The following is a 27,530-nucleotide window of genomic DNA, read 5'->3' as shown; positions in this document are numbered from 1 at the left end:
TTTGTATGGCAACTCTGCAGAGAGTAGGAGTTTCAGAGACAACCACCAGTGAAGGAATTATTTATCAGAGCTGTAGTGTGACAGGATATTTGTAAAAGCAGAGGCAATATAGAAAAAAACCTAATTTTCAACAGATCTCCTGTGACTCACGGTCACAGACTGGCAGTATTTTTTGTGAAGTCAAAAACATCTTTTCTTTGCAGAAACAATTCCATGGAAACTCCACTCACTGAGTCTTCTAGATTTGATGTTTCCCCACAGGGAGGTAGGCTGTACTGGAAACAAGAGATTCAGGGTATTATTCTGATGAAGGGTATTATTCTGAATTAAGCTGATTCTGATGAAGGGAAAGGTTGTTGCTGCCTACAGCAGAGAGAAATTATTAAAAAAAATAGTTCACAATTACATATGCAAGAAGCTGTCTCTGCATTTTCTCAGAAACTTTCATTTACATAGTGCTTTTGCCTTGCTTTCCCACCCCCGAGCTCCCATCTTTTTCTAATCTAATATGTTATTCACTATCTTAGAATTGATGCTGAAGAACCATATAATTCATCTACAGGTTTTTTTGGTCAGCCCCTTCAGATAGAAGTCTTTGTGTAAATGTCATGCAAGTTGTTCACGAGTGAGACTAATATTTTCATATCTTCCAAACTATACCAAGAGATACAGATTCGGTACTTGGACTTTAGTATGCCTTGCCTCTGCGATATGCCTTAGCTAGAAACTCTGGCCTTCTGTCTCCTCTTTAACCATCATAATCTTTTGTCACACTTTTCCACCTCAGTTGCAACCAATGCCTGCATTAGTCATCCACAGCTACCCTGGTTAGGGAGAAATTTTACACAGGTCCTCAAAGAATGAGAGCACCGGGAGACTGTGACACATACACTGTGGTGTAGAGTGCACATGGTAAGCACAAGGGAAGTTCTTCCAGAAAAAAAAAAAAAAAGAAAAAATGTTTTAAAAGAGTAAGTAGTTGGTTTATACCTTGCATAACCTAGGTGAGGTTTTCTTCTCTGATTTCCCTGCAATCTGAGTTTCTTGTTTGAGAATATAAAAATTAAACATCTTCATTTGATATAGACTTCGGTCAATAGAGGTTTTGTGACTTTGGTTATAAGAGGAAATTTTTTCACAATGAGAACAATCAGCCATTGGAATAATCTCCCCAGGGAAGTGGTGGATTCGCCAACATTGCACACTTCTAAGATTCAGCTGGGCAGGATGCTGGGCCATCTTGTTTAGACCATGCCTTTGCCGGGAAAGGTTGGACCAAAGGATCCTTGAGGTCCCTTCCAACCTGTTATTCTATGATTGAATAGTCATGGAACTGTGTCAGAAATCTCTTAATGCATGCGATGCTATTTGGTGCTAAGTGCCATATGACATACACTAGCCATTGTGCTGGAATAGCAAATATAAAACAACCAGAAATGCATTATATTTAATTATTTGTAACAATTACTTGCTCTAATTGCTTTAGTAATAGTGGAGTTTGATTTGCCACAGAAACATGATGTATTTACATGAACAGACTAGTGATATACAAGGTGTTCTGTACGTTCTGTGACCAGAATAGCTGGCTGCTCACATGGATCTGGTTGTGGGACTGAGGTCTAATTCAAATGAGAACCAAAATACCAGAAAATAGAAGAATTAGACTGTGATTTAGGGTTTATGTGTGCCAGTAGAAGCTACATGAAGTAAATTTAAAGCAATATTGATATGAAAACTGGAATCCCCACTATGAACTTTTGGCTCAGAGGGATAGGCTAGGCAACAGTTTCTATTTGTTTCTCAGTACAAGCAGTGCAATGATTTAATTCTTAGTTTCAGAAAATATGAAGTAAAAAACAGGGGTCCTAACAGCAGCAAGACATTTTAGGCCAGTTTTATCACCACAAGACTCACAGAGGGACAAGAACTTACTGGCTGACTGAGATAGATGTGAGACCACAATTGCCCAGAGATGCATGAATTAAGTGTGTGCCTCTGTAGCAATTAATGCTGTTTCCATCCTCATTTCAAACAATTTCCACTGTAGGATAGAATGGAAAAGCTGTGAAGGTAAATGTTGTTAATGGACAGTGAGTTCCCCATCTGAGGTTACACCTACTACTCAATAGCTATTAGCTATGCACTCTTAAGAATACTCAGCATTGAAAGTGGCTTTGAAAGTTCTTAATACTGAAAGATTTTAAAAACTGGTTAGGCCTTTTTATAGATCTGTAACAGAAGAAATACTTGCAAGAAATGCCTACTGTGTAATTTACATAATGCTGTTATCACATCAAGGCTGGGTAAAACCTTACTCAGTGGAAGAGTTGGTAGTGTTTTTGAGGATACAGTAGTCTCAAAAAAAGACCAATCACATAATAGTATTATTTAAATTTAACATGGAATATTATCAGAGGAAGTCATATATGTCCATTGACATTGGTATAGCAGTTATGAAAGTTATCTGTAATAAAGTCTGTGGACAAAATGAAAACATAATGGTAACACTGAAATTATACTTAGTCCAAGTAAAGTAATAACGTGAGTGCTGAAGGGTTTGTGGAATGTTAGGAGGGGGTTGGTTTTTAACATTTTTGGAAGGATTTTTTATTTTTGGGGGAAAAGGGAAAGAGAATTAAAGTTTTTGCTATTGCAGTCAAAGTCCTTGCTAAAAAGCCATTTTGTGAACTAGAATTGGCTTTCTAAAGTACAAAATAAGATAAGAAATTGTGTAGATGAGCACACATAAAGCTATGGCTCCGTGTAAGAAATCCATATGGCTCGATATAATAGTATATAACAGATTCTTGCCCATTACCTCCTGTTATCCTTACCATTATGCAAACATAATATGTATTGAAATTCCCATAGAAGTGTGATACCAAATCCTGCTAAAAGATGCTAAAAAGAAATCCCACTTTTCTATGGCATTACGTTCTTCTAGAGATATGTGGGAGCTTCATTTTATAAAAATTGCAGCTCTATAAAAATGAGAACCTGGGGAGCAAAAAACCAGAATTACTTCTAATGTCCTTTTGGACATTAGGGTAATTTATCTGCTGGCATCTGCTGGGACTGACTGGCCAGTGATGTAATCCAGTAGTCTTTTATCCTTATATTTGTCTTGCTTTGGTTTATTTCTGTTTAGTCCTTGCTTTTCAGGATCTGTATGTAATTGTTGAAATAAATGCCTTTTGCTATTCAAGGATAAATGCCAACCTTTTTCATGGCTGTTCGTGGAGTTTTTGCATCTACAGTTCCACTAGTGTCGTTTAGTAGTGATTTTTCATGTATGCACAGCTGATATGATCCAAAGCTCAGAGAATCTTCTTGTGATTTATTTATATACTTCAGCAGGCTTTGGATCAGAACTTATGACTGTGGCCTTTATGAGATGTATTATTCTTGTAGATAGGCTAGTACTGACAGAAGTTATTTTCCTAGGTGATAGCAACATAATAATGCACATGTTTGGTAACAGGAAAAAGCACCCCTGTGGTATACTGCCACAGGACTTTTCAGGGAACTGAACAAACTGCTCATTAACATTTAATGGTCCAGGAGGGAGGGAGGAAAGAGGGAAGAAAGGGAGGAAAGGAAGGAAAAAAGAAAGAGGGAAGAGAGGAAGTGGAGTGGGGGAAGGAGGGATGTCATACCACAACAGGACAAAAAAGGGAACCATATTGATTTTCTCAGTGAAAACCAATACTGTTAGATCCATTGATCTGTTGAGAAGCTGAGAAGGAGGAAATTGCATGTTCTCTTTTAAAATTTGTTGTTGCATTTTGATTTTGTACTGAGTGCCTGGTTCTGCCACCCAGGATAATTTCTAAAATACAGCAGAGCCTGCCTTGTAGTAATGAGGACTGAAAAGTGAAGACTGTCTTAGTGCAATTCATTAGAGTTAGATGGTGATCTGTACTCTTGTAAAAATGAGGTTTCTTGCTGTTGAAGATGGGTTTCATTGTGCTCATCTCCTGGGACTGCATCAACTATCACTTATCAGACAGACACTAAATGCTGCACTTGACATAGATTATTGCTTCCTCTTTCTTTGCTCCAGCTGATGGTCCTTTAAAGTGCATTTTTTTGGTCTGTTTAAAATTGGTGCAAGCTTTGAGTCTACACAATTTTTGCCATATGCAGCCATTACATTTCTAACAGAATGGTACTTTCATGATATGGGACAGAGGGAGATACCTCCATAAGCTTCATTTATGCCCATGTTCACCAACAGAAGGACAATATACATCCACTTGTTCTCTCTGCAGTAGCTGTAAGTTTGGGAGTAAGCTTTACTTAACAGTAGTACAGCTGAACAGTGATGGGGCTGTACCATGTTGGAAAGCTGTTGCTTTTATTTTGCAAATCAGGCTGGCCTTAGAGGACAAAGCCTGTGATCCTCCCATTTTATTTGTCCTTCCTTGCTAGCAGTAGGCCAAACAGCTCAAAATCAGGTGGGGAGTCCTCTTCTCGTGGAAGACAAAACAGGCCTTTGACATTGCCATGACACAAAATGGACAGCTAATTCTATGATATCCAGCATGAAAAAAAGTGCAGCTGTCAGTATATGAAATAAAGTCATAGGCTACGTTCCTCAGCTCTGGCCAAAAGGCATTACCTATTTCTTAGGCCGGAAGTGAGTCAGCTCCATGTATTCCAGTTCTGTTTTCAGCTCTGGTTATTTGTGATCTTGGAATGATCTTTGTCCCTTAACAGTGTTGTATTCAGTTCCATGATCTTAAGTATTACTAAAGGTAAAGGAAATCTTTGTTACAACCTGAATTCCTTGGAGCAAGGTTTGTAATTATTCAGGCCTTCCAATTAGAGCTTCACATATTGTCAAAAATGAAATAAAAGCACGAGAAAGAATGTGTTTCTTTTTTACTGGACATTTACCGATTTGGCACTGTACCCAATTTCCTTTCTTAATACTTACTTGAAAAATATAGCTTAGATCTTAACACTACATTAATTATAAAAGATTACTTGGCAAGTTTTCATTATATATTGCTACATAATTTGCTAGCAGCACTTATATGCAAATTCAGGAGCAATGGAATGAGAATAATAGAAAAGAGGTATCCTAAAAGGTTGACTGAGTTTCTCCCATAATCCTTGTGCCAGTCTAAACAGCTATCACATTGAGTGCACTGCAAGTGGAGCATCAGTGATAATCTGCATTTCTCTGTCATAGAAGTGTTTGATTATATATTTTCTAACTAGCCTGCAATGGCCAGATTTATTGGGGAATGAAAGAAGGAGAAGAAAAACAGCAAACAGTTGCTGTATTGAAAGAAAGCTGTCCATTGGCATTTATCCTCCTACGCATTTTGCTCAGTAATTTGCTTAGTCTGACTATGAATCATCAGACTGACTCCCAGGAAGAAAAATCACCAGGCAGCCACTGTATTAATAATAGTGATTACAGTTTTCCGTAGTATCTCAACAACTGTAGTTTATTCTATCAGATTTTTTTTTTTTTCTGGGGGGATAAAGTAAAAAAACAAAACATTTTTCTTACTCAGTTGCTTTTTGGTTATTTTATTCAGCGATGTCTCAGTGACCATAGATGTGAAGGAAGCATAAAGTTTATGTTCAAATAAATAAACAAAAGATGAAAGAAGGATCTGATAATCCAAAAATAACAAAATGTTTCATCAGAATTTTCCTGACTTACAGTCTATGTTAGATTTTAATAAGGGGTAAGTGGTCCAACACATTTTAGATGAGGAACAAAGAAGATTACTATACCAGAGTTCAGCTGAAGTCAGGTTAGTGCTGTGCCGTGTTTAGGGTATTCTCAGTAAAAGTCCATATTTGTCTGTGTTTATACAGTACATATTGTCTTCTTTGCGTGCACATACACACAATACACAGAATACAATGTAGGTATGTTGATACTTAGATAAAAAAATGAAAAATAAGGCACTAAACAAAATAATAGATTAGGTGTTGTGGCTTGCCTGAATGCATCTAGTTGCAAAGCAGCTAGAATTTTTTGTTGATTCTGTTTGCTTTATTTGAAATATTACACCCTACAGTAAGAAACTGTATTTCATTAATTTCTCTGTCAGTACATATGTGCCAAAAAAAAATCTGTGTGACAGATATATTTGGCTCCTGCTCATTTAGAAGCAAGTTACTTTATTAGTGTTGAACTTTGTTTCAGTGCTATTAAAGTTTTTTGGAGTGGCCATCCAGTTACTCTGTGGGCTGACTCTCTTTAACCAGTATAATTTCATTTTTGAACGCTTGACCTAGACATTGACAAGCAATCCAGTCTTGGAAAACCCACAATTAAGTCACTGAGATGGGTGTAATAATTGACTAAGCCCAAACCCTTTCACCCGTTAAAGTCTGGCCTTTTTCAATCTGAAGAATTTTTATAAACTTTATGAGGCTGATCACGAACAAACTATAGGGGTAATTGGGGCTTTTGGAGGGGAAAAACACAAAACCCAAAAATCCTTACAATGAAGAGCAAGATGAAGCAGAAATGTTGTCTTCTGTTCAGTAATATATAAAATTTAAGCCTTCCACTTTTTTGATGACCAAAATGTTTCCCTAGAATGCAATGTGTTAGGTCATGGCCTTTGTAATATGAGCTATGGTAACATTCACAGTATTAGTATTAGCAATACATCTCTCTTTGGGCCAGTAGTGCACCCATCCAGAATGTGAATTGAAATAATTTTTCTGCCTTGGAGGATTAGAGACTGCATTGTGCAACTTTTGGTAATAAGCTAAATGCCATAGCTATTAATGGTATGAAGCATCCTGAGGTTTGTTGTTCTCCATCTCCTCTGTTCATCCAGTTTGGATGCACTGTATAAATAGTGAAGCAGAAATGAAGAGGGAAAAAAAAAATAGCTCTACAGTTTAGTGTTCAGAGCAGTGTTGATTTGGCATCTAAATTTAAACTTTGTCTGAGTATAAGTACCCACATTTTCATGGCCTTATTTCTGATTTCTCATATCTCAGATAAAATGCATCTGCTCTAAAAAAAACCAACTTTGAAATCACTTAACACTTCAAAGTGGTAGTTCAATAACATTTTTGATAAGGCAAATCCGTTATTAACAGTCCACACAGAGGGGATATCCTTCGTCTTCTATATGTGTCCAATCTGTATTTATAAAAGTAATGATATCATTGTGAAAGCAAAAGCTGATGAAAGATGGAAAGGAGGGAATTAAGCAGAGGTAAAGAATCCATCTCTCTTTTCTGCTGTCTTTCATCTATAACATAAACCTTAGGGTTCACATCAGTTTAAATCATGAAATAATAAATGAGGTAGGAGCAATGGAAAACCTGAATCAGACCTGTAAGTATTTCTGTACTACCCATTATTGTCAGTCTGAGAAGCAATGTTTATACTCTGTAACTGGTTAGAGTCTAAAACTTACATGGTCTTATATTGTAGCCCTATTTCTAACTAACAGTAGGTATCTAACGGCAATGATGTTAATCTCCCAGTGTTTCAAAGCTTACGCTTGTGAAGGAAGTATGGCTTCTCCACCAATATTTAAAGCATTTCTTTTTCTGTAACTGTCATTAAAGCTAAAGCTTCTTACAGTTCCTGAGGGAGCACATCCTAGGAGTATGCCTATTCACAAGAAACATGATCCTAATAAGAGCTAAGAATGCAAACTCTGTGATGTCAAAACAACAGTTACTGAAGTGCTGGGAAGTAGAATTTTCCAAGTAAAAAATCTCCTCACTAATGCAATTTTCTGACATTGTTATTAATCCCATAAAGCTCAAAGTATTATTTTTAAGATCGTATTTCTTCAGAAACTACATCCATATTCAGTATGAAGAAGTGCAGAGTATTCGTTTCACATATTAAGAATCTCATTCATTGGACTTGAGGTTTACATTTTAAGTTCTTTATGTATATTTTCCATTGATTCAAAAAGATATCTTCCATTTTTCGTAAATTGTATATTACATTCAGCCAGTACTGATACGTGGTAGTAAATAGCAGTACTCCTAATGAAGGTTTATAGCCCAGCAGACACGCATGTAGTAGTCTGTGAGCATGCTGAGAAACCCCTTTCCTGGCAAATTGCTGGGAGGACCACAGCCTACTCAGTTTCACAGTTTCTCTTCAGCCCTGCTCACTCTTTCTGCTTGCATGGGATACTGACACACAGAGAATTGTCTGACAGATGCTTTTCTTTCAAGTATTTTTACAAAAGACAGAAGTGCAGTAACACCTTGTGGGTCAGATCTTCTAAAGGCAGCAGCAGATGTAACTGGAGACCAAAAGGAGAATTGGACACTCATTGCAGGGATGGGATCATTGAGACTAAGAGTGAGGAGCAGAGTTAGGTATGAACGTTTCCTAGAAGGAAAGGGTAGGAATATTTTCTTTGGACATTCTGCCCTGGGCAAGAGTGGTAAAGATTGTGGTATAGGCAGTCTTCTATTACCTTGTAATCTGCTTTGTTCAGGCTCATTTTCATTCATTGTGAATTGTCAGTTACTTCTTCAGAGCTGACAGCTTTGACAAACATTGCTTCCTCTGTGCACTCTTCAAGATATATTGTGCACAATTTATTCTCCTCAGATTTCCAAAGCACAGTTTGGAGGAATTCATTTTCAAAGCTCAGTTTCAACAATATTTTTCAAAATGGCTGGCATGGCTTTGATTTATGATTTCCATCATAACACCTACAGTAAAACAATCTGCTCTTGTTTAAAAACATTTGGTTCTTTCGCTTTTACTTTGGCTTTCTGCAAGTCATGTAAACTGCAGCAGTTTCACCACCTGCTGCCTACACTGGATGCGTTTACATTAATGCTTTAGTTCAGATCAGGAGTGGACTTCTGAAGCAAATCTCCTGGCTGCACCCCACTTGCCAAGCTTTGGTTTGCAAGGTAGAGTTGTCTCACAGTGCATGACATGCGTTCATCTCAACTAATACTAAACAGGAGATGTGCTGCAGGAACGTGCCTAATGCACTTCAGTAGCTGATGGGCATTCAGCCCATGGGACCAGACAGAGCTAGGCTGAGGTTAAAACCTTCTGAGAGACATATGGTATGGACATCTGGTCCTCAACCCCAACTGTTTCACTCTATAAATCCACTTGTATTGGTCTGCACTACTTGCTAATACAGACACAACCATTATCTGCTCCAACATTTGCAGAATTTATGCATAAACATGTATTTTGGAGCTCAAATATAATTTGGATCATTATGACTGATCTCCAGTTCCTCCTGGAATTCTCTGTTTTCCTGCCCCAGACTGGAGCCTGTCATTGTTTTCCTGTACATTTCATTCCATAGCTTTTGATTAATGCTACAACTTCTCAGTAGTTATGCAAGTGTGATTTTCCACTTGACATGCGAAATGTACACAGATCTTGTTCCTCGTTACTGAGCTCAATATCATTTTTGCCTTAGAAAGAGAGCTTCCACATTGCCTGTGCTCCTCAGTGCTGAGATCACTTGCACTTGTTGTAAGCAATAATAGTATCCTTGCTTCTGTAACTTTTACAGCTACATCAGCTTCTGGACCACAAAGAATAAAACTGATTAAAAGTTGTCAAATGCCTCTTCAGATTTGCCAGCAGGAGCATTGATTTGGAGCATTCAGTTAATTTGTTGTAGCTGGAAGTCTTACCTGTTTTCCTCTGCAACCATGGAATACTTTTTTTCATTTATCCTTGGTTGATTTCAAGCTAGCATTCATGCAGGTATGACAGATATTTTTCTTTTTGTCAGCCAGAGAGTAGCTGAAACAGTATTTACATCTTTTTCATACATAATATACATAGGTCAGCTTCTTACCACGACTGTTGATGAGTGTATAGCAATATGTAATTACTTGAAAATAAACTGTTCTAAAAGTTCCTTTGGGGCACAAAATTCATAGATGCTGTAAGATTTTAGTAAGGTGTAAACAACAAAGTTCTTTATGAAACAAGAAACTTTTTATTATAATCAATTACTTCACTGAATTACCTTTGTTTCTACACAGAAAAAAGATTATAAAATCTTTTTAGTAAGCTCATCTCATAGGTTTGAGACCTTTCTGGGGGACAGGAAATAATGTTCATCTCACCAAGCATTCTAATTTCCCTCATTTCTTTCTGGTAATACTTACAAAAAGCTTCATATCCAGACTGAAAGAAGAAACTACCTTGGTCAGACCACAGCATCACCATACTGCCTACAACCAGCATCCTATGTAACTCTGCATGCCCTGGCTCAGGATGTTGTGATGGATTACAGTGTTGACATGACACTGTCTTCAGGACTGAACTAAGATTACTGTTGTTATCATTAGCTTCATGCTAGGGATTTGTTATTTTCTATGCTGAGGCACAGATAATGACTATCAAGTCAAAGAATTTACATTCTGCATAAAAAAAACCACAAAATATGAAATGAGAGTTGGAAGGAGATTATAGTTTCTCTGATTTTAATGTATTTGTTTTAACTGAACCTGATAGTAAGGAGGTTAAAGGGAAGGTGCAAAAATGGGATATCTGCATTCATCAAAAGAAGCATGGAAGAAAGTACCCAAAACTACACTAGTAGGAGAGAGAAAAGAGTAGTATTTTCAGTGACTTCTAATGTCAGTGGTAGAAAGAGCAGAATAAAGGGAATGTATGTTGGGAAAAGATTCATGATGATGTTCTGAAGGAGGGACTGCAGTTGAGCAATGGGAATCAGTATGTCAGTGAAAAGAGAAAGGAGATTTCTACTGCCTTGGGGCAACAGCAGGAGCTGGGCAAGTCTTGGGCTGTGGTGAAAGGAAGGAGCAAACGAAACAGAGCGTGGAGTGGGGAGCGCAGCCTAACTCTGAGGAGCAACCATGAACAGCTACCCTGGCCCAAACTGGCAGAGACTTTCAAAGAGCCAGGGAGGGCTCTAAAGAGTTTGCTGCAGCTTGGAAAATCACTGAGCTGGCTGAAAGCAGACCTGGAAACAAGGGCCTGTCTACAACGATGCACAGGGCAAGCCCAGAATTGTTCTTTCTGTCCTGTCTGACCATGTTTGGAGGCTTTTCTGTTTAAAAAGTTAATTGTTCTAGTTTATATTTAATTAAAAATGGCTTTTTTAAAAAAAAGTCCTTCAGTATTTGTTAGAAAATTCACTATAGAAGATCTGAGCAGATTCATCTCCAAGTTTTGGCTGACTTGGGTTCAGAATTCCTTAAGGTAAGCTTTTGAGAGAGAAGGTGAAATATTAGCCACTCTTCTTAGGAAAAGCACATTAGAAAACAGGATATTGCATTATTTGCCCAGGTGATAAACTGTAACTGACTGCTAATGTGCAGGAGAAGCCTGACTTGAGGAGCTGGAAGCTTACCCCATGTGCCATTCCCAAAGGGATCACTGCTTGCTCGGTACAGAGCCCTAATCCCCACCTGTGGGATATTCAGATTCATAACCCTATGATTTAAACTCATTTTGGTATGCTTGGCTGTTGTGCCTAACAGTTTCTTCTGTTGCTGTTTACAAGAAGTAAATAGGCTTATATACCATCTGACTTGCAGTACTTCTGATGCGGCAAGGTGATATTGGTAACTTGCTTGACTTGATACTTGTTGAATAATTTAGCTCAGGCTTGTTTCTAGGTAGCTAGCTATCCAGATGAGCATCTTGAATTACTGCCTATTGTCATGGTTACAGGACTGGCTGCATCTCTTCTTCCTTCTCTGAGTTTTCTGAGTGCAATATGAGGGCTGTCCTTGCCTGGGGTACAATATAGCAAATCTTCCACTAACAGAGTTGGATGTAGCACAGCAGCCTGTAAATGAGCACTGGATCTTTTCAACACGTCTAATAGAATTCAAATGTGTGCATTGGATGCACTAATATTATCTCTTAACTACTAGTAAGTGGGAAGCTAACTGAAGCAATTATGTTTTCCTAGGTCTGTGCAGTCAACTCTTGGTTTTAATTAGCCCTTTGAAGTGTTACCAGAATTCTCTGTCAGGAAGAAATATTTATATGTATGCAAACACATGAACATACACAAAATATTGTATTATTTATATTACTATATTATATAAACAAAATAATCTCAGAGCAGCTGCTAACCCCCCACACTGACCTGTAGAGTACTTGAGCATTTCTTATGGAAAATAAGTCTTTGGTGAAAGACATATCATAGAATCACAGAATCATAAAATGGTTTGGGTCGGAAGGGACCTTAAAGATCATCTAGTTCCAACCCCCCTGCCAGGAGCAGGGACACCTTCCACCAGATCAGGTTGCTCGAAGCCCCGTCCAGCCTGGCCTTGAACACTTTCAGGGAGGGGGCATCCACAACCTCTCTGGGCAATCTGGTCCAGTGTCTCACCACCCTCACAGTGAAGAATTTCTTCCTTATATCTAATCTAAATCTACTCTCTTTCAGTTTAAAGCTATTACCCCTTGTCCTATCATTGCATGTCCTTGTAAAAAGTCCCTCCCCATCTTTCCTGTAGGCCCTCTTTAGGTACTGGAAGGCCGTTATAAGGTGTCCCTGGAGCCTTCTCTTCTCCAGGCTGAACAACACCAACTCTCTCAGCCTGTCCTCATAGGGGAGGTGCTCCAGTCCCTGATCATCTTTATAGCCTCCTCTGGACCCACTCAAGTGGGTCTCCTTCCTATGTTGGAGGCCCCAGAGCTGGACACAGTACTGTAGGTGGGGTCTCACGAGAGCAGAGTGGAGGGGGAGAATCACCTCCCACAACCTGCTGGCTACGGTTCTCTTGATGCAGCCCAGGGCAATTGGCTTTCTGGGCTGTGAGCGCACATTGTTGGCTCGTATTCAGTTTTTCATCCACCAGACATGCTGTCCATGTCTATGTTGTCTATGTCTGAACTGGCCACAGTGAAATGCCATGCTGGCCCCTGTGCCCTGGAGAAGGTGCCCTGCTGCAGCTCAGGACATCATGGCTGCTCTCATGCTCTCACCCGGCAGCTGCAAAGGTTGATGGCTGGAGTGTGCATGCATGGCCCTCCATGGGCAAGGCTGGGCCATACAGCCAGGCTCTTCAGCCAGAGCATCACTAACCTTTTTACTTTTTCAGAGTAGAATCACTTTACCTTCTTCCCTCTGTGCAAGGATTTTTTTAAAGATCTTACTGCTTTTATTTATTTAAAAATCTCATTGAATGGCTGACTTCATTGGACAGAAGGAATGTTAATGACATTCATATGATTAAAAGAGTTATTTGGAAAGGAGGGTTTTGCAGTAATTCCCAAGGTTTTTTTGAACACCAATTCATTTCACCTGAAAGAGCTTTTTTTCCCCATTTTATTTATTATTTCTGCATATTGTGTGTGAGAGGGGTTTTGTTGTTTTCCTCCTTCCCTAGGGATTCATAAGCATTTATGCATGATGTCTAAAATGAGGCTTAACTGTTGAAGGTACAATGCAATGGTAGGTGTGCTAAGTATTGCTAGATGAGGCCTAAAAGAAGGGCAGGTACTCTGGCTGCAGATTGTAAACTGTGTTTTAACATTCCCACATTAAAAAATACATGGATGCCAGTTTAGATTTTAAATGTATTTACCCAAAATGTTTTTCTCTAGGAACTTTGAACCAAAAGAACTGGGGAAAGAAATATTCAGCCTGCAATGGTGCCAAACAATCTCCTATTAATATAGATGAAGATCTTACCCAAGTAAATGTGAATCTGAAGAAACTTAAATTCCATGGATGGGAAAAGGAAACTCTGGAAGATACTTTCATTCACAACACTGGCAAAACAGGTATAAAGTCATGTTTGGAGTTAAATGAGGTCAGAAAAGTGGTATAGGACAGACAATCAACCAAGGACTTTTAAGGAAACATTTTCATTTCACTTTTCCTTAGCTTGTGCATTCTGAATTTATCCATTAAATAAATAAAAAAAAAAAAAAAAAAGGTAATGACAATAGCCAAGCATAATAAAGAAATCATTAAAACACAAATTAGAAGTACGTGCACAGACAGATAGTCAAAGCAATCACATCATTACTATCATTCCATCATGAACACTTCATTGAAGCTAAACAGTAATTTAGCATTTGCTATGAAATAATGTTAATTATTACTACATATCTAGAATCTGTAAAAAGTATACAAAAATGATTTTTTAGAAGTATGAATACCTTACCTACTCATCTGGATTAGCATGGATGAGTTGTGATTTCAAAAAACTCAGGATGGGATTCATCTCACCTACACGTAGACACCTATAATGTAGATACTTGTGTCTGAATTAGACTTCTTACATTCAAATAAGAGATATAGGTGCTTTTATGGTCTGATTTGTCTTACCTACCTTAGAAATATATTTTAGAAAGAAATCATTTATGCCTACAAGTGCCTATTTCTCCCAGCTATATAAGAAGCTTATGGTGGCATTTACACTGTAAGATAAATTTTTTCGCAAGCACTTTGCTGTATAAATCCAGGATAGCAGTAACTAAAAGCTGCTTCTTGGAAATACTGTTTCTTGTTTGGGGCACAGGTATGGAGTATGGAATCTCTTAACAACTGTCTTTGACCTTCTATCAGTTCCAGTGGGATCCCTAGACCAACATTTTATTTTATTTTATTTTATTTTATTTTATTTTATTTTATTTTATTTTATTTTATTTTATTTTATTTTATATGATTTTATATGATTTTATTTTATTTTTCCTAATTTCTGATCTTGGCCCCATCATGTACTTCCTACATACTAGTCCACAAATGACTGACTTCCCTCTTGCTTTACTAGTTGAGATAAATAATGCATTTGTCTTTTCAAGAGATCCCCAAGCAAACATTCTTCAAAGTCCATAAAAGTGAACTGAACTCTTCCTCATCTACAACAATTCAGATATTATAAAAGCAACCACTAAACTCTGCAGTTAAAATAGTCTTCAAGGTCTTGAGGAAAGGAATGTAATGAAACTGAACTTCATTAGTGCTGTTTTAGCAAAAGGTCAAACAATTCACAATCACTGGAGGTGGGAAAGCCAAATGTGGGGCTTTGGTCTATTCCACCCTGCTCATTCCTTCCAGAAGACAAATGCTTCATCCCATCTGGTGTTTGTGTATAGTTATGTCCAGCTGAAGACCTTGTCATCACCTTCTCCCATGGGAGATTGCTCCACAGTTAAGGGGTCTCACAGACAGGACAGTCCTTCTAGGAGCTGGCTAAAATTTCTTTTCATGTGTTGCCTCATGATTTGTATCTAGAATTATGATAATAATGGTGGGGGATGCTTTCAGGAAGCTATGTATTTCAGGAATTTTTCTTAGACAGTCAGATTGGTGGCTAAACCAGTTTTCTGAGCTTCTTAATGTAGTTCTGTGGCTAGTTTCAGACAACAGGAGACCAGTATAATAGTGCATTTCACTAGATTAATATTTTATGAATTGCAACATGAAATGAAACATATTTCTCCATGCTAATAGTGAATTAGCCAACTTCTTATTTTGTTTAAATAACCAATTCCCTGTCAAATTCCTTATAAAATACAGGGAAAAAGGTGTATCATATTTACCTTTTAGCACATAATATTGAACTATGAGAGTCATAGATGCCTTGGCTGGCTTTTATATTGACACTCCTTTTTATTCCCTCTCTCTCTCTCTTTGTTCAGTGGAAATTAACCTGACAAATGATTATTATGTAAGTGGAGGTGGCTTAGACACCGTATTCAAAGCAAGCAAGATCACTTTTCACTGGGGAAAATGCAACGTGTCGTCAGATGGATCAGAACACAGTTTAGAAGGACAAAAATTTCCTCTTGAGGTAAAGTACAAAATAGATTTTGACAACTTGTCATTCTGCAAAAAGTAATACTGGTTACTAAATACTTTTGTTTATCACTTGATTAAAGTCTATTTGCGAATATAATCATTCACTTTATTTTTATTAGTAATCCAAATTACTAATAATTAAATGATGCATTTGAGAAGGGCAATGTAAAGCATTATTCCGTGACACGTTGAGGATGTCTAAACTGTGCATTTTCGCACATGGCTTCTAAGATGACATAAAGAGTCAGTTCTGCTAATTTGACAAAATTCAAGCTGCCTCTAACAGTTAAGCTTCTACAAGTTTGGCCCATCATATTCCACAGCAGTCGGTTGTTTAAAGTGTAAATGGACTTTTCAAAGCTGGGGCTTTGCTGAGAGCCCATGGGAGCTGCTGGACCTCACCAAGACAAAGTGCGGCCCGTGTCGCTGGGCTGGAAAGAGAGCTGGCAGTGGCATGCCAGGAGCCACCATGTCAGACCAGGTCCTGGGTGCAGCCACATTCATGGGCAGCCAGCACAGTGTACCCCTGGATGGTTTGGCAGAATAGCTTGCAGCAGCATAGGGATGAGGTGGAGGAGAGGAGCAGCTCTTACTGAGATCCATGAGGGCATTCTGCAGACCAACCTTTCAAGCCTCAGCATGGCATTGTGATCATTTTCCAGCTAAGAAGACCTAGTTGTGGCAGGCAACTGTCCTGCTCCTCACTCCGAGCACTTTGGACTTCTATGTCAGAGCAAAGCAATAGAGCCAAGGTTGTCCTATACTCTGTGGAGAAGTGTGAGCCAGAAGCTTTCCCTGGTCATTGTTGTTTCCTTTACCTCATTAGCCATTTAAAAATTCCCACTCACACTCCACCTGTCCTGCCAAGGTATCAAAGAGAATGTTCTCATCCATCATCATCACATCAAAAGGTAGTAGGAGCAGGACACTCCCCCATTCATGTTGGTGACGCAGCGCTGGAGGGATTTCCCAACTGCATCTGGAGAAAGAGAGGAAGGGGTGCAACAAACCCAGTGCCCATGACAGCAGTCAAATGTGGGCACAAAATACCTGGTAATCTTTTATTACCGATACTTCACTTACTGCAAGTCAGATGAAGTAGAGACATCCTGCCTTATTATCCATGTTTTACCACTGATTTCAAGATTCATCTCACCTGAGTACGCCAAGTTAGATGTCCAGTATCAGCAAGTTATCTCAGTTTACTGTATTTTCTGTGGAGACCATTGTGCTCCTTGAAAGGATAACTCCTGCATACTTAGTGGTTCTCCAAGAGAGGTCGTTTTTAGATAGCTAACAACTGGTGAATTCCATTCTATACCTTCAGATCATGCATGTGACATAGATAAAAAATCCATATATTTGTAATAAAACTTATTGTTTGGACATTTTTTCTCAAAATGGGAACATAAATAAATAACTGCATTGATTTTTTTTTTTAATTTTTGGTATATATAACATTTTAATAATTTTTTATTTGCAGATGCAAATCTACTGCTATGATGCAGATCAGTTTACAGATTTTGAAGAGGCAATTAAAGGAAATGGAAAGTTAAGAGCTTTATCAATTTTGTTTGAGGTAAACAAAATATATCTTTGTGTCATTAAACAAGCTTTGAAACATGACAGATGTTCAAACTTAACCAGAATTTAACTGGTTCTAATGTGTGATTGCTGAGTTAAAAATTTGCATATGTCTTTCTAATTTATTCTCACAGAAAAGCAAATGGGCAAAATACATTTGCTCTGCTTTAAGTCATCTATAATTCTCGTGGTAAACTGCAACTTTCAGTTTTTTTTCATGAAGCCTATACTGTTAAAAAAATGAAATTTCTTTTTAACAGATTGGACTAGAAGATAATCCGGATTATAATCCAATCATTAATGGCGTAGATAGTGTTAGTCGTTTTGGTAAGTCTGCCTAAATGTTTTATTAACTACTGATTAGACTAAATTCCATTTCACTGTAACTATGAAACCTTAAAGACATTGGGGAGCACACTTCTTTAGAGCTCAGCCATGTCTATTTTGTTAGAAAAAGCAAGTCATCTGGATAGACTAGAGAGTTGAGCAGTCACTGACCGTATGAAATTTAACATGAGCAAGTGCCAGATTCTGCACCTGGGACAGGGTGATCCTGGTTGTACGTACAAATTAGGGATGAGAGGCTGGAGAGAAGCCCCGCAGAAAGAGAGCTGCAGGGTTGCATTGATGGCAAGTTGAGTAAGTGTCAACAGTGTGCCGTGACACCAAAAAGGGCCAGCTGTGTCCTGGGATGCATCAAGCACAGCATAGCTAGCTGGTCAAGGGAGGTGATCGTCCCACTCTACAATACACTGGTGCAGCCCCTCCTTGAGTACTGTGTGCAGTTCTGGGTACCTCCGTATAAGAAGGACATCAAACTATTAGAGTGTGTCCGGAGAAGGGTGACCAAGAGGGTGAGAGGTCTCAAAGATGACACTTAGGAGGAGCAGCTGAGGACTCTTGGTTTGTTCAGCTTGAAGAAGAGAAGGCTGAGAGATGACCTCATCACAATCTACAACTTCCTCAAGGGGGGAACCGGAGGTGAAGGTGCTGATCTCCTCTCTCTGAGGACCAGCGATAAAACATGAGGAAATAGAATGAAGCTGACTCAGGAGAAGTTCAGCTTGGACATTAGGAAAAGGTTCTTCACTGAGAGGGTGGCCGGTCGCTGTAACAGGCTCCTCAGGGAAGGAGCACCTGGAGCATGGCACCAAGCCTGTCAGTGTTCAAGGAGCATCTGGACAATGCACTTAGTCATATGGTTTAGTTTTAGGCAGTCTTGCGAGGAGCAGGGAGTTGGACTTGATGATCCTTATGGGTCCCTTCCAACTTGAAATACTCTATGATTCTGATTTATTTATGCCAAGACTGAGTATTTGTAACAACAGCAGTAAGTGTATAAATAGAACTATCATGAGGAATTTGCAACTCTTTAAATACTAAATCAAGAGGAATGCCTGATTTATTCTGTGAGTTTTCTTAGTCATTCATTTCTGGGTTTTTATATGTGATTGGAAGCCAAATAACCCTGTTGCAGCCGTCTTAAGATGTGTTTTACAAGTGTGAAACCATATGAATATCAGTATTCGGTAGACTCAGTGGAGATGAGTTCTTTTTTAGTAGCTCCTGGGTAAATCTGAAATAGTATAATTATATTTATACTAGCATTATTCAAACCAAACGTTGACACTTTGGTATTTAGGAATTGCTCGTGGTTTTATGTCAGAACACATGGACTTCGGAGTGGTGCATGAGGAGATCGGGGCTCTGTTCTAACTCAGATTCACTATGGCTTCACAGAAGAATAAACATGAATGAGCCCTTTCTTGAACAGGGATAATTTCTTACATCATGGCAATGACCTTAAGTAAATGGCTAACTTTGTCTCAGTTTTCCTGTATGTAGTGACACTTGAGCTTTGTAAAGCCTCTTAAGATCAATAGGTTGAAAGTGTAAAAAGCTATTAGTCCACTATTTTAAAAGCTTTCAAAAGTATGATACTAAAATCAAGATTGTTTTTCTACAGAAAACAAACACCATTCAGCAAATACAAAAGGGAGCAACTTTCATAAATTGCAAAGACAGAGGAGGGGGAATTATAGAGCAGTTAAGATTCATTATCTTTGTGTGCCATCTTCTATGAAACACAAAGCAGAACAAGTAATACATCAAGGCAGACACTGTCCTACAGCCTTGGAAGGAGCTGTAAAACTGTCAGCAGTAAGATTCAAGATACAGCCACTACATGGCTCTTCAACAATCAGTAGAATATCGTTATCTTGAATAAAATGCAAATGAGCTTTGAAAATTCAGGTCATGACTAAATCAAGTTATTCCTCCTGAAGAAAAGTGAATAGCACACAATCTGTCCTTGTCTGCGATGTACATGATCTGTCCTTGTCTGTCATATCTGTATTGTGCTTATTTGAATCACAGTTGCTGAGTTCTTAAGCTCTGCAGAGGAGCAGTCCTGTTCCTTCTGGACAAACTCTGTTTCTCATCTTTCTCATCATTAAAGGGCATTTTAAAATCCAAAGTTGCAAAACGTATAGCAGGATTCTTAATATAAATGAGACATTTCATGTCCCCAAGCATCTATATAAGTGGCCATATATTTTTACTGAAGGAAGAATGCATTAACTAGACACATACCAGATAGCAATGATAGCTTCTGACTGAAGGTTGATTAACATGTTGACAGGAGAAATAGAAGGATGGGCTTTGCTCAACCCTGCTAAATGTTCCCTTTTCATAACACATGGATAAGAGAGAGAGGAGGAGCTAACTCTTAAACCATAACTCAGTGGAACAGTCGCTGCACAGAAGAAAAGCATCAATAATTTGAAGTAAACTCTTAATGTAATTTGATGCTCTCATCAAATTTGTCAGGAATTATGAAGTCAAAAGCAGGTCAGAAATCCATACAGGGCTTAAGAAGTAACATATCTGTAAAACCACAAGTTAATGCACAGTCTGAAAATTCATTAGATATTCATAATTGAATACTTATCAAATAGGGAGAAATTTAAAATCAGTAACTTTAGACTGAAATAAGGTATATAAGGTTCTACATTATTCCAAGGTGTAAAAACCCAAATATTTTGGATGCACCAGAAAAAAATGCAGATAATTGTCACAAGACTGATAATTGTCACAGACTGAAAAAATCTGCTTTGAGAAAGTTGGTACCATTTCTGCCGATTTTTGTTGCTGGACTTTACTGTCATACCAGCATGAACTTAGCTTCCTGTGGATGGACTCCCAGCAATTTCTCATGCATGCTCCCAGCTGACAAGGTACCAGCTAAACTGCTGACCTGAAAGACATGATAGTATTTTCACAGGACAATAAACAGAATGGTCATATGCTCCTGGAGGAGGTCTTTGCATCATTCTCTGCTTTGTGTAAAGCTGTTACCGTTTTTCGCTGTATTATCACCATTTTAAAAATCCCTGTTCCACAGAAATTCTGCTTCTGCCATCATGAGTAATATAACTCCCTGGTCCAACATGATGACAATTTCCCCAGGCAGTGGTTTTCTGCAGAGGTTAAGATCCTGAGAGAAACTCAACACCTTGACCAAGTTCAGGGAGACTTTGAAGCCATGTCATGAGACCAAAAACAGAGATTTAACATATTTTTTCTGTGAAGTTCACGGGTGAGACAAAGATTTGGCATCTTGGACATTTACAAGTAAACTTACAGGTGAACAGATTCTTGTGAACCAATGTACTGATTATTTATTACTGGAATAACTCATTACACCTTCCCAAGTAAACAAAGTTGCTATTGAACAATACTTACTCAAACTAAATAGAAAAGGCTCAGCAATTTATTTGTATGCTAGTCTCTCTAGAGGCCAAATTGTGAATAGCTTCAAAATTAACATGTTCCTATAATGATAATTCTTTTGGAGAGTGTGATTTCTATTTATTCATTGCTTCGGAAGTATTTAACCTATCTGACTCTAAAATAATTTTTTTCAGGAAAACAGGCTGCCTTAGAACCATTTACTTTGCTGAACCTTTTGCCAAATGCAACAGACAAATATTACACTTATAATGGGTCTTTATCAACTCCTCCATGCTCTGAAACGGTTGAATGGATTGTGTTTAAAGATACCATAAGTATTTCTGAAGACCAGGTAATTTGTTTAATGTATTAAAACCAAACAATTGTACATAATACCAAAGAAAAGCAGTTGCCATATATATGGTAAAAGCTTATGTGGCATTCATTCCCAGCCCAACAACATAGCTTTTCTTTTATCTAGTTGCAAATTTTTCATGTAGCCATTAAATTAGAAAGCCTGTATATTACTTATGAGTGTGTTATCTTTTCCCGTTTTTAGTTCAGGACTAGATTCTGAGTCATTTATTGCCTGAGAAGGGAGTAAGAACACACTTCCTAACTCTGCAGGCTGTCTGGACTTCTAGCCTCGATAAAAAGAGGAGTGCAAAACACTCTTTCCATATTCCCCCAGCCAAATGGTGGTGACTGGGCAGAGCATAGCTCCAACAGTAGAGGGGTTGAGAAATACAGGTGGAATAAAACATTAGATATACTGTTGGTACAGAGGAACAAAAGTTCAGTGCCACCCGGGAGAGCTCAACTGGGAGACTTTACCCAACATTTTTTCCCCAGGGTTTTTGCTTGTTGGCAGAATCTGATTAATTTGTTATGACTTCTGACTTCTTTTTCCCTCACCTCTTCTAGTTAGCAGTATTCTGTGAAGTCCTTACAATGCAGCAGTCTGGCTATGTCATGCTGATGGACTACCTGCAAAACAACTTTCGAGAGCAGCAATATAAGTTCTTTGGGCAAGTGTTTTCCTCTTACACTGGACAAGAAGAAATTCATGAAGCAGGTATTTACTGAATAGTCATTCCTGTCTTCACAGTTTGAAAGACAATTTTCAGTAAAAGATTCATCCTAGTATGAAGATACTCATTTTAAATTGTGTAGAAAGTAGCATGCTGTATTATTACTCATAAATCTATCACTTCAGGGAAAAAAACTAGCAATCATAAAACATGTCAGATTAAATGGAGCAGAAAATTAAATGCTTGTCTTGACCAAACGTTCAGTGAAGATCACATCAGTTCAAGCTTTCTTGCACTGTCCTTTTGATGTGTTTCAGACTTAAACAAAGCTGCCTTTACAGGAGGTGCAAGAGGATTTTGCTTTACAAACCCATTTGGTTCTTTGTTGTGTAATGTGGATGCTTTTCCAACAGAGGCTGAAGTGAGGTCACCAAATTCATTTCATGTAGTCTGCTGAGAAATTGATGAAGAGAATCCCAGAAGCCAGATTCTGTTCTCTGTTTTACCTAAAACCTCAGGGAAGTTTGTGAAGGTTACATGACCAAAACAGTCCGTTATGTAATGGGAAACAAGATCTAGCACTAAATATGGAAGTCGATGAGTTCTACACTCACAAACACAGAAGAATAAATAGTAAACATCTAATTTTGGGGCATTGTGTTGCTACTTTCCCTGGAGGTGTTTAAGAGTAGAATTGACATAGCGCTTAGGGATATGGTGTAGTTGGGAACTGTCAGTGTTAGGTTAATGGTTGGGCTGGATGATCTTCAAGGTCTTTTCCAACCTAGATGATTCTGTGATACTTGGGTAGGGATACCTTTAGATTCTTAAACTCAGTTGCGCTGTGAACTGTGCTTAATTAGACATCAGACAGATGCCTGAAGCATGCGGCATAGGTGTTCTCCAGATTAGAAAGAAGTGTGGTTTCATTTTAATTCATCTTGGTTGGGTGGATATTTTTTTTTCCTACTGGAAGGATCCTGTGTATGAAACCTGTGTGCAAGCTAGGGGATGTTCATCATTCAGAACTGCTGTTGTTCCCAGCAGGTCCCCTGCACAAGTACATCACACTATTTTGCCACAGTGCTGCACAGGATAACTTTACTGCTTCATTTCTGTAACCAGTCAATGACACTTCTGTTTTGACCTCAGCCTGTCATGAGCTCCTCAGATGTAGGCCCAGGATATGAATTTTTTTGCGTTGGTCTAAGCCAAGAAATACCTGTTCTGGCAGGGTTTTTTTGTTTAGGTACTAAGTAGCACTTGAAATTTTGAAGCTTGGGCAAGGAGTGTGGAATTGAGCTGTAGCAATCAAGTAAATTATCACAATTAAATTCATTGCTGTTTCCAAATAGACTTACAATGGACATTGCTGATTTGGCCTAACTTAAAGAAAGATCATCCTTCCCCAAATCACGCTGTTTAATGAAAGTCTCTGAGAGACAGGTCACTGTAATACAGACCACCTGTTCTTATGTCCATGCTGTCAGAAGGAAACAAATTTTCTCAGTCCTTTATAAATAGACGTCAATCTACAGTGAAGAAATGCCATAGGCAAAGGAACCTGTGAAGACAGAGACCAGGACTTCTTCTGCCACCTGCAATCCACTTGCCTCCCAGGTGGTTGCACTACAGTCATGGCCTTGACCCTTCACCTCAGTCACTGCAACAGAAGGAAACTACTTTGAACTGTGCCATCCTAATCTATATTTCCATAGAGACTGACAAGAAGAAAAGCTGGATAATACTGTTTAAGATAGGCCTCTGCTTCCTTCTGTCCACTTCATGTGCTGACACCTGAAGGAGCTTCCCATGTGCTGTCCAAAGCAGTGTGTGCATTAAAACTGCATAGCAGGTTGCTTCCAACCAGTTCCATTTCTGCACTATATCGAAGAGACATTCTATGAATTTTCTATCTTATCTGTGAGTTTGGTATCCATGCAGATAAGTAAAGCGCGTCCAGACTAAAGATAATAGGATCCTTTCTGCATCGAGTTATACCATTTAAATTAGAACACCCTTCCATTTCATGTAATGATAAAATGTGTTGTACAGAGCATCCAAAATTTCTGTGTGTGTAGACTTGTATAATACCAGATAAATGGGTTTCAGTCTACCAAGTTTAAGAAAAAAGTGTCCTGCACTCACATTGCTGTGACAGCAAACACATGTAGTATCTATTTCAAACTAGGTATTTAAAGTAAGAAATTGTGGGTTAAAAATTCTGGTTTGGCCATAAACAAGGAGGGACAGAAAGGGATCATGAAAATTTCAAGTCTTCCTGTATATATTTTACATTTGTGTTAACATTTATGTGCACTATGTAAATGCAACAACATCACGTACACATACATATGCATATTTGTGTACACACACACGTATATACAGACCCACAAATGCAATTATAGGATTTGTTTAATCTACAACATTAGAGAAACATTTGTATTTTCACCTCCATTTTAAGAGAAGAAAAATAAAAAGCCCTTAGAAATCATTAAACTTAAATGTTGAGATGTAAAAACTGTAACATGAATGCCTGAGTCCCCAAGAGTAAATAGGCTTATGTGTGTCATATTGCAGAGTTCTTGTAGTCAACAGAGAAAAAATAATCTTTGAAATCCCTTTAGACAACGCAAGAGAAATGACAAGAGAGGGCCTTACTCAGGTAGATAACTGAAAAATTACATTGTGTTGTGAAACCTAGAATCCCAATTTTCTCCTGTTGGATTCAGTGTAAACTCTCATTAGGCAGTAGGATTAAGTGCTTGTTTTATTGCTGTTATTAACACATGGCATTTCTTAAGTAGATCGGTTTCCTTAGAAGGGCTAAAACATTCTTTCTATTCAATTATAAACTAATTTCAGCAATGTATTGTCAGAAATTTTCACACAGTGACAACCTCAACATTCTTGGTATACAAACACTACTGAGGACATGGCAGATATTTCATTGCTCAAGCCTGCTTAGTGATACATGTAATTTTCCCGTGTGATATGTATGTATGCATATATGTATGTATATATTTAAGAAGATTAAAATAGCTAATCCTTACAGCCATACTTGAGGACTCAACTCAAAAAGGGTTTTGAAATTGTAATGCTTTATCTCCACCAACCTCAGCTGGCGTGAAAATCCATTTATAATAGAAATCATTGTTTATTCCTATAAACCTGAGAATCATCGTGGTAGCTGCTGGGCCCGTTACATAACTTCCCATCCGCTCCACTCTTCCTGTGAGTAAGTGCAGAAACACTATTCTTGTTAATCTTCATTGATTTAGTAAAGTTATAAAAAGCAATGGGTTCTTAAAATTCAAGGCTGACAATATAGAATCCTAGAGTCATTTAGGTTGGAAAAGACCTTTAAGATCATCTAGTCCAACCATAAACCTAACATTGCTAAGCCCACCACTAAACCATGTCCTTAAGTGTCACATCTACACATCTTTTCAATACCTCCAGGGATGGTGACTCCATCACTTTCCTGAGCAGCGTGTTCCAATGTTTGACAACCCTTTTGGTAGCGACATATTTCCTAATATCCAGTCTAAACCTTCCCTGGTGCAACTTGAGGTCATTTTGTCTTCTCCTATTGCTTGTTACTTGGGAGAAGAGACCGACACCCACCTTGCTACAACCTCCTTTCAGGTAGTTGTAGAGAGCAATAAGGTCTACCCTGAGCCTCCTTTTCTTCAGGCTAAACAATCCCAGTTCCCTCAGCTGCTCCTCATACAACTTGTGCTCCAGACCCTTCAGCAGCTTCATTGCCCTTCTTTGGACACACTCCAGCACTCAGTGTGTTGTAGTGAGGGGCCCAAAAGTGAACACAGTATTCAAAGTGTGCCCTCACCAGTGCCGAGTACAGGGGGACAATCACTTCCCTAGTCCTGCTGACCACAGTCTTTCTGATACAAGCCAGGATGCTATTGGCTTTCTTGGCCACCTGGGCACACTGCCGGCTCATACTCAGCTGGCTGTCGACCAACACCCCTGGGTCCTTTTCTGCCAGGCAACTTTCCAGCCGCTCTTCCCCAAGCCTGTAGAGTTGCATGGGGTTGTTGTGACCCAAGTGTCGGACCTGACACTCAGCCTTGTTGAGCCTCATACAATTGGCCTCAGCCCATTGATCCAGCCTGTCGAGATCCCTCTGTAGAGCCTTCCTACCCTCAAGCAGATCAATACTCCTGTCCAACTTGGTGTCATCTGCAAATTTGCTGAGGGTGCACTTGATTCCTGCATCCACATCACTGATAAAGATAATAAACAGAACTGTCCCCAGTACTGAGCTCTGGGGAGCACCACTTGTAACCGGTCACCAACTGGAGTTAACTCCAGTCACCACCACTCTTTGGGTCTGGCCATCCAGCCAATTTTCTTATATTCTGGTAAAAAATATTTCTCAACATATTTTCCCATGCAAAATGCAACTATGTAAAGCTCAGCAGCTATTTTAGTTAAATATTCTTGCAAGACCAAGGGTAAGGACTGACACCCTTACCATTTCACATACCACAGACAACATAAATTCCATTCTCAGATTCTCTCAAGACATTTCCTCTTGTTCAGGATACTTTCTACTCGCATAATGTACCAGGTGTCTGTGGCAAGCTGTTGGCAGCGGGGTCTGCAGGGCAGCCTCTGTGAGGAGAGGCCAGGGCTACCCCATGCCAGACATTGACCCACCACAGGGCACAGCTGAATCCCTCGGCCAAGATGGTGGCCTCTGGGAATAAAAAGTAAAGAAGGGGCAAAACGCTGCAGGACAGTGGGGAGTGAGGAAAAAAGTTTGAGAAACAGCCCTGCATACACCAAGGTCAGTGAAGAAGGAGGGGGCGGAGGTGCTCCAGGCACCGGCACAGGGATTCCTCTGCAACCTGTGGAGAAGACCATGGTGAAGCAGGGTGTCTTGCTGCAGCCCATGGAGACCCCAGGCAGGAGCCGGCTCCTGGCAGGAGCTACAGCCTGTGGAGAGTTGCCCATGCAGGAGAGGTGTTCTGGCAGTATCTGTGATCCCATGGGGGACCCACACTGTAGCAGTCTTTTCCTGAAGGACTGTACCCCATGGAAAGGACCCATGCTGGAGAAGGTTGTGAAGGATGGGACCCCATGCTGGTGCAGGGGAACAGCATGACAAGGAAGGAGTGGCAGGGACAAAGCATTATGAACTGACCACAACCCCCATTCCCTGTCCCCCTGCGCCACTCGGGGTGAGGAGATGGAAGAATCAGAAGTCAAGTTGAGGCTGGGATAAAGGGAAGAGCGAGGAGAAGATGGTTTTAGTTTTTGTTTCTCACTATCCTACTCTATTTTAATTGGTGATAAATTAATTTCCCCAAGTTAAGTCTGTTTTCCATGATGGTGATTAGTGAGCAGTCTCCTTCTCTTTATCTTGACATACGAGCTTTTTCATCTTATTTTCTTCACCTGTCCT

General features: G+C 39.1%; 1 protein-coding gene across 7 annotated transcripts in view; it reads left to right on the top strand.

Moving 5' to 3' along the window:
* Positions 1 to 27,530, top strand: part of PTPRZ1 (protein tyrosine phosphatase receptor type Z1) — a 143,923-nt gene that overhangs the window by 63,741 nt on the left and 52,652 nt on the right. For all 7 annotated transcript variants that reach the window (XM_074870176.1, XM_074870175.1, XM_074870173.1 and 4 more), the window contains exons 3-8: positions 13,547 to 13,726; positions 15,593 to 15,744; positions 17,236 to 17,331; positions 17,597 to 17,663; positions 21,263 to 21,420; positions 21,993 to 22,143. In XM_074870176.1, coding sequence (XP_074726277.1) covers positions 13,547 to 13,726; positions 15,593 to 15,744; positions 17,236 to 17,331; positions 17,597 to 17,663; positions 21,263 to 21,420; positions 21,993 to 22,143 — 804 coding nt within the window. The remainder of the gene's footprint in view (positions 1 to 13,546; positions 13,727 to 15,592; positions 15,745 to 17,235; positions 17,332 to 17,596; positions 17,664 to 21,262; positions 21,421 to 21,992; positions 22,144 to 27,530) is intronic.

Source organism: Strix uralensis, chromosome 5 (assembly GCF_047716275.1).
Source record: "Strix uralensis isolate ZFMK-TIS-50842 chromosome 5, bStrUra1, whole genome shotgun sequence".
Lineage (NCBI taxonomy): Eukaryota > Metazoa > Chordata > Aves > Strigiformes > Strigidae > Strix > Strix uralensis.
Note: the sequence above shows the minus strand (reverse complement) of the source record. Positions and strands in the feature narration are given on the sequence as shown.